Source organism: Lonchura striata, chromosome 18 (assembly GCF_046129695.1).
Source record: "Lonchura striata isolate bLonStr1 chromosome 18, bLonStr1.mat, whole genome shotgun sequence".
In the NCBI taxonomy this organism is placed as follows: Eukaryota; Metazoa; Chordata; class Aves; order Passeriformes; family Estrildidae; genus Lonchura; species Lonchura striata.
In genome coordinates, this window is record NC_134620.1 from 7,916,694 (window position 1) to 7,924,149 (window position 7,456).

Below are 7,456 nucleotides of genomic sequence, written 5' to 3' on the forward strand. Positions count from 1 at the left end.
GCTAGATAGTGAGATGTAAGATACTCTGTACTTGCCTGATCAAACCCACGAAGTGGGATACTTCTCATCATGACTGTAGTGTCCAATCCAATGCCTGTTAGAAAACCAGCACACTCAAGGGAAACATCTGGTGACACACCAGTTAAGCAAACGTAAACAACAATTTTGATAAACACAATAAATTAGTAGTATACAAGTGGGCTTTTCACTTGGAGATACCAAGTTCTCCTCACACAGATATCTTTAGCTTGCTTTTGTACATAGAATAAAACTTGGAAGTCTTACAGTTAACACTGGATTTAAGATCCTGAGAATTTATGCTCGGCTGATCTTAATTTCCATGATGGTACTGCCCAGAAAACGATTACTATTCTCTTACCAACATAACATGAGCAGAGGAATTTCTGAAACCTGAACTTTCATAGGAAAGACAGCTATGCTAGTTATAATCATGGATCATCACAGGCCTTTCAAAGGATACAGCTGGCTCCAACAACCAACCTGTTACAGAAGAAAAGAAGAAAGCAGTGGAATGAGCTTGTGCATATTTTTGCACAAACAGAAAAAAAAATATTTGATGTGTGTGTCACATTTGCCAACTTCCAGACAGCTGGGACCCCCGAGTTAGCCAGGACTACTGGTAAATGATGGAGGGTGGCTCAGTCAGGTCTTCCATCAGCTCCCTCAGCACCCTGCGCTGGATCCCATCCAGTACCTTAGACTTGTGGATGTCCAAGTGCTGTAGCTGGTTTCTAACCAAGTCCTCATGATTTATGGGGGCTTCATTCTGTTCCCTGTCCCCATCTTTCAGCTCAGGGATTGGGTGCCCACAAAACAACTGCTCTTACTATTATGGACTGAGGCGAAGACAGCATTAAGTAACTCAGCCTTTTCCTTATCCTTATTACTGTGCTTCTCCCCCCTCACAGCCCAAAAAGGATGGGGATTCTCCTGAGCCCTCCTTTTGTTGCTACTATATTTATAGAAGCATTTTTATTGCCTTTTACAGCAGTAGCCAGATTAAGTTCTAATTGGGCTTTGGCCCCTCTAATTTTCTCCCTGCACAACCTTATGGCATCCCCGTGGTTCTCCCTCTTCTCCCAGGGGCATAGGCACTCTTTTTTTTCCCTGAGTTCCAGCCAAAACTCTCTATTCAATCAAGCCAATCTTCTTCCCTGACAGCTCATCTTTCAGCACATGGGGATGGTCTATCAATTAGATTATGTCTTCCTATCAAGTAGATTACAGTTCCCAATGAAGATTTTATTAATTGCTAAATTTCATTTTGATTTATAACCATCTGCTTTTTAATTGTTGTATTTTTCCAAATGCCAAATATTTGCCCTTCCTGTCTTCAAACATTTGTGTACGATAAAAATGTGTTTAATAGATTTACTTAAGACTGTTATTTACAAAATATATCCATTTTAGTGCTTAAATAAAACCCCAGCTACCACCTCTCCCAATATTTCACACCCTTTCAATCAAGAATATAATTGAAACTGTCCATCAACACTTGCAATTTATGAGGTGTATCAGCTCTCCAGCACAGGAGTTTCCATCTCTATCCCCAGTTGATCCCTACACTGCAGCAGTTCCTCTCTCCTGACCACATTCTCAGTTCCCTGCATTTGCTGGGTACAACAGGCAGAATGCCCAATCCCTGTTCTGATGGTAAAAGCAGCTCCAGCCAGGCAGCCTTTAACACTCAGCTGCTGGACAGGCTACACTTGCACTCCTTTGCTGTTTATGTCTTATACAGACTTGTTAAAATCTCACAGTTTGGAGATGACAACCCACACAGTATTTCCACTGACAAAAAAATATTTTGTTAGGTTTTTGAATGGGCTTGTGGCCTATGCCTTACCCTAAACCAATCTGCAGCATCTCCAGTTCTAACGCAATGCTTTTAAACTTCTGAGGAGTGCAGACATGGAGGCTGCAGCTCTGTAAGCCCCAGGGACTGCACAGTCAGTACAACACATGTTTTCTTACAAAAGACTCCAGATAATATCTGCTATCTTACAATAAAAACACACAACTTCTGAAGGTATACAGAGAATAGGTTGAGTAGAAGCGATTAAAATCTGCTAGTCTGAGCTTTATGCTTGGCAAATAATTTAACATAATGGGAAATAATTTTTCCAGCATTAGGGCATCTGATTCATCTGTGAATGAATGATCACACCCTCATTAGCATGCAGCTCCTGGGAAGTGCTGCAAAAAGCCATATACTGCCCATAAAGAAATATCTACTGGAGATTCACAGGGAAAAGAATGAGAATTTCTGTAATTTGGGCATATATTTGCTCTTCTTTTTCATTAGGTGAAAAATAGATGTCAGCTGGCACTTATTCATAGCATCAGCCTCACATTATTCACACTTTCTTGTACAAAAACAGGAGGTTCCTGGGCATTGTCAGTATCTAAAAGAAAAGTTAGGAAAGCAGAACATATCCTTATTCACACCTGCTCAGTTTCTTACTAATTCACAACACATTTCAAGGCATCTCTTCTAATTCACTCTGCCAAAACCCTTCATCTCAGGAGTGAGTTTTTTCCCCATATTTGTATATCCATGATGGGACTTTTAAGTTGGTTAATGGTTTACTTAAAAAAAAAAAAAAAAAAAAAAAAATAACTGCAGGACTGACAGTTCTATAACCTCCAGGCATGTAATTTGTAGCTGAGATATGTACATTTGGAGAGGAAGAAAAGAAAGAATAACTACAACACAGCTCAGACTGAAAACAAAAGGTGTTAAACTGAACCTTGGGAATATTTATAACAGAAACAAACCTTTAACAACTCCCTCCTTCATTTGCTAAGGAACAGCCTGATAAAGCACAGAAATGCTACTGTAGCCCCTGCAGGCTTATTTTGACTAAATCTCAGGAATGCAACATATAAACACTCGACTCCCACATTACACTGTTACAACTTGCATTAGCAGCAACTGACAAGAGCCACATTTTCACAGAAACATCTTACAAGGATAAATCTTATATTTTGGTTTTGGTGTTTTTGCAGGGGTGGAGTGGGTGTTGCTTTTCTTAAAAACAATTTCCTTGCACAAATCATGCCTTCAAAATTCAAGAGGTGACTGATACACTACAAACAACAAAAAATTTACATTCTTTCTAAAACTGTACCAAGAAGCCTCATTTGTCCATTTAAAGTTTAGTTTAATGCAGTGCATTTTTTATAGCAGAAAGTCACTGCCATGAACGGCAACTATGTTTTTTGCACAAACATCAGTATTATAGCTCGAAGTCTCTTTTGCTTTTTTTAGAAGACAGCACTATCTGACTTTCAGACTAGCAAATCTGCATCTCCTATCACAATTATCTTCATCAGGAAATTGCTCCGTAGCGCCGTTTTGACTCAGAATCTTACTGTGCTATGTGCTGTAAAAAATAACTGTGGAATTTTAGTATTTCCATCAAAACCAGTGTTTCAACATTTCAGTTAAACAATAGCTTCCAAAGCAAAAGTAACCCAAATCTCTCTTCATATTTTCTTTTGTTATCACAACTGCCACAGCTTAGGAGAACACAAAATTATGTTGGAGCTTCTCCCCTAATCGAGGGACAGGGACTGAGCTGTCGCCAGGTGAGTTCATGCTGCCCTCTTGTGACTTAGGGTGTAATCGCTACAGCAAAACCCAACACGGTGAAAAGGTGTATTTAATTTGATCTTAGAAGGGAATTTCATAAGAGTAAGAGGGGAAGATCTACCAGTTACTTAATGACGTTTGGTAGTATGATATTGTTGCATCACAAAGTACATTTTTAGAAGGAAAACAGAAGAAGAATTGGTGTAAAAAAGGTAATTTTGAACATTTTAAACCTTGTCACATAGAAAAGGTAGGAATGACAGCATCAACTACAGCTGTGGTAAGGTAACTTACGTTTTTCCAGGAGATTTCTTTAACCAGAAGAGATCATCACTTGTGATTCCATACTCCAGTGCACCTGCAACCTATGATCACACAGGTGAATTTACAATGCAAATCCTGTCAGCAATAGAAGCTCATAGCAATTTTGGGCTGTGTTAGGTGAAGTACAGACCAACGGGAATATATCTGGGGCTGCCAACTTCCAACCTGAATTATCCTATAGCTCTAACAAACACCAACATACTGAACCAGAGCAAATTGCTGTCTATGGAAATGTTTTTTTAAAAAGCCATGCTTTATATAAAGACTTTTTTTTTTGTGTGACACAAGTACAAAAATCTCTCATATGTTGCTTTATTTTTACATTCTTTATCCTCCTTCACTGTGTTCTGCATCTCAGCAAAGCAGTGGAGCTGTCAAATGGAAGGGTAACTTACATGCATAGGGTATTTTGGTCTTCCTCCAGTAGCAATGACAATATTATCTGCAGTAACAACAATCTACAAACAAAAATGAAAAAAACAAAATCAAGCATTTGCAATCCTTTTATCCATCTTTGGATTTCATCTACGTACAAATGAGTGATCAGTGAGAAAACTGGCTCTACTATCTGCTGTTTATGTGACATAACAATCAGCAATGCATTAAAATAAGGATGGAGATAAACTAATACCTGCAGAAGTTCTCCTACTTATTCTCTACTAGGTTTTATTTTAATATTAACCATGAAATTGTTCTTACACTGCACAAGAGTCTGCTGACTACCTGGAAGCAATAGTTATGCACAAACAACACTATTAAAATAAATTTCTTGTCAGGAGAAAACACACAGAGATCACAGCAGTAAATTCTGTCTCAGGCCTGGAGTTAAGCTACCTCAAAAGGAGAATGTTTCTAGAAAATCCCAGACACCTACCCCCAGGAACTTGCTATTCAAGCTGATATTAATCAGTAACATTAAACAATTACCTTCAAAAAGGTGTTAAAAAGGCACATTCAGGCCTTGTTAAATACACAGCAATGGCCACCATTCTGTTATATGCCCCAGCTGTGCATTCACATTAATTGCCTCCCACACACAATTTGGTACTACCGAGTTAATCACCCCTACAAATCACCTGAAGGAGGGAAACAGCTCAGAGAAACCTAATTCTCAGAACTTACATTTCTGTAAGCATCAGCACGACTGACCAAATCAAACAAAAATCTTTTGTCTCAGCATTTCCACCCGCACAAAAAAGCAATAGCATCTAACAGACCAGACTAGGGACTCAGCAGGCACCAGTCAAGTTCATAAACAACTTCTCTAAGTGGAAAATGCAAATCTCCCTCACTAAAACAATACTCAATACCTCAAGCAATTTTGCAAAAGGACAATCTAGCTCCCAAATGACCTGAAGTGTTCAAAGTGAACAACACTGCAGAAATCAGCATAGCAGCTCACCTCTTTACCTGCTTTTGTTAAACCACGGACTGTATGTGGATCAGAAAAACTTCCTTTTATGTTGAAATATTTCACCTTCCTGTTTAGAAGAACACAAGAATAGGCATGAAACACAATCAGCTACCTTTTCTGTATTTAAGTACTAAAAAGGGTAGCAAACAGGCATAGAGCAATAAAAGGAAGGAATCTCATTTCTCAGGACTGTTTGCAGCTCTATCATAATTTGTCACTTAATTCTTGTGTCACACTTAACTCCTCTATACAGGAAAGTAACTAACCTAGTAACAAACTTTGAGATCAAACTTTGAGAGAGGTTATTGACCTCTTCAAAAAATATATTTTCTGTCAGCCATAGCATTATTAATATTATCTATAGCATGACTGATACCATGCTCATTTGAGAGCACACCTAAGTGACTCAGCAGAGTAACAAGTCTAGAATCTGTTAAATTTTCTATTATAATTTCTCTATAACAGAACTACATGCTGAAAAACCGAAAACCATTTCTGCACTGAAAGCAAAAAAAAAATCTGCTGCTCTAGCATAGTGTTAGCTGTGGGTTTGTATGGTATAGAAATTTTGGGGGACAAGATCAAAAGTATCTTAAGAAACCTTGACTGCTTCATACTAATGCAAAACCTCTCCAGACTAAAGAGAGCATCACTACACTGCTAGAAAGCTTTTGTGTATGGTCAGTGTCAACCACTATTCCACCAAAAGGAAAATGGGAGAGGAAGAGACCACTTACAGACCCCAGAAGAAAGGACTTACAGACTGAAAATATTAGCTCTAGATAGAAACTTCAAAGGGAATTCTGCAGTTCTACAAGGGCAAGTGCACCTCCTTGACTGTGGGAAGAAAGACAAACTTCAAAGTCTTATTTACTTTTCTTGTAGTTGCACTCTGTGTCCCCAGTTCAAGGATTTCACATAATTCTGAACACCTTGTGCCATCACAGACCTGCCACAAAACAAGAAACTGAACATGAAGTCATCATATTGCAAATTCAGGTTATGCAACACAAAGATACAGGCAACTGCTAAAAATGAGTAATGAACCACGGTATTTTTTGTTATAAAAGCAAATTATCAAGTCCAAATCAACATAATTTCTGCCCTGAGAAACCAATAACTAATTCTGTTTTTTAACAAGTACCAGGCTAAAATTTCACATGCAAAATTGACTTCCCTAAATAATAAACACCATAATAAGCACCAACTGGGAAATAAGGTTATTGTTATTCATTTGCAGCACATAGGAGTGGAGATAGGCAACAGTCTTTACCAGGTATGATGAACAGGTTGGGATATATTCCAGCCATAGTGTTGGGCATCTTTAATGGCACTCCCTAAAAGGGCTGCTTGATGCATAAGCTTTTTAGGAATGCAGCCAACATTCACACAAGTTCCACCAAGTCCCCATCCAGTTCCTTGGGAAAAGAAAAAAAAAAAAAAAAAAAAGAAAAATGCATCAGATTAGTGTAACAATGCAGTTGGGTCCATGGAAAGTAAAAAGTTCTGTAACAAAACAGTTTACTATCTCCTACAGATCAGTTTGTAACTTTCTTTGTGCTCATTTGTTTGATATAACCACCTCTCTATATTTTTCTTCTAAAATGCAAACCATCTCAAGATTTTTCTCAGAGCTCAGAATATTCAGTAACTAAACATTCACGTTCGCAGATCTCATTTTGTGCATTGTCTACAAAGAGGCTCAGCATGACACAATCAGTAATTTTTAGAAATTGTAAATAACATTTTGACAGAGGGAATATTCTCATTTCTTTAAGTTCTAAGTCTACTATAAATGGTAGCATCAAGCACTGCTAACAAGCTTAATGTGCAGGGGAGCAGGCACAGCTGGTTCATCTCGGAGAGAATGAGCCACGGCACAAGCTGGGCTTAAGGACTTTTACTCCAAGCAAAACAGGCAGTGTGGCTTTGGACACTGCTGTCTGGAGCAACCTGCTCACCTGAGCAGCTGAATTATATGCATTTCTAATTATTACCCTGTTATTTCTCTTCCCTACCTTGTGGGGAAGGTTCAACATAATCCAGAACAGCCACTTTTCTTCCAAACTGAGCAGCTTTAAACAAAGAAGTAAGGTTAGGTA

General features: G+C 38.5%; 1 protein-coding gene across 1 annotated transcript in view; it reads right to left on the minus strand.

Annotated features, from left to right (window-relative positions):
- Nucleotides 1-7,456, minus strand: part of TXNRD2 (thioredoxin reductase 2) — a 30,628-nt gene that overhangs the window by 21,423 nt on the left and 1,749 nt on the right. The window contains exons 3-10 of the mRNA XM_021544525.2: nucleotides 7,373-7,429; nucleotides 6,628-6,772; nucleotides 6,229-6,303; nucleotides 5,343-5,421; nucleotides 4,336-4,398; nucleotides 3,911-3,981; nucleotides 482-501; nucleotides 36-127 (exon numbers count right to left, since the gene is read on the minus strand). Coding sequence (XP_021400200.1) covers nucleotides 36-127; nucleotides 482-501; nucleotides 3,911-3,981; nucleotides 4,336-4,398; nucleotides 5,343-5,421; nucleotides 6,229-6,303; nucleotides 6,628-6,772; nucleotides 7,373-7,429 — 602 coding nt within the window. The remainder of the gene's footprint in view (nucleotides 1-35; nucleotides 128-481; nucleotides 502-3,910; nucleotides 3,982-4,335; nucleotides 4,399-5,342; nucleotides 5,422-6,228; nucleotides 6,304-6,627; nucleotides 6,773-7,372; nucleotides 7,430-7,456) is intronic.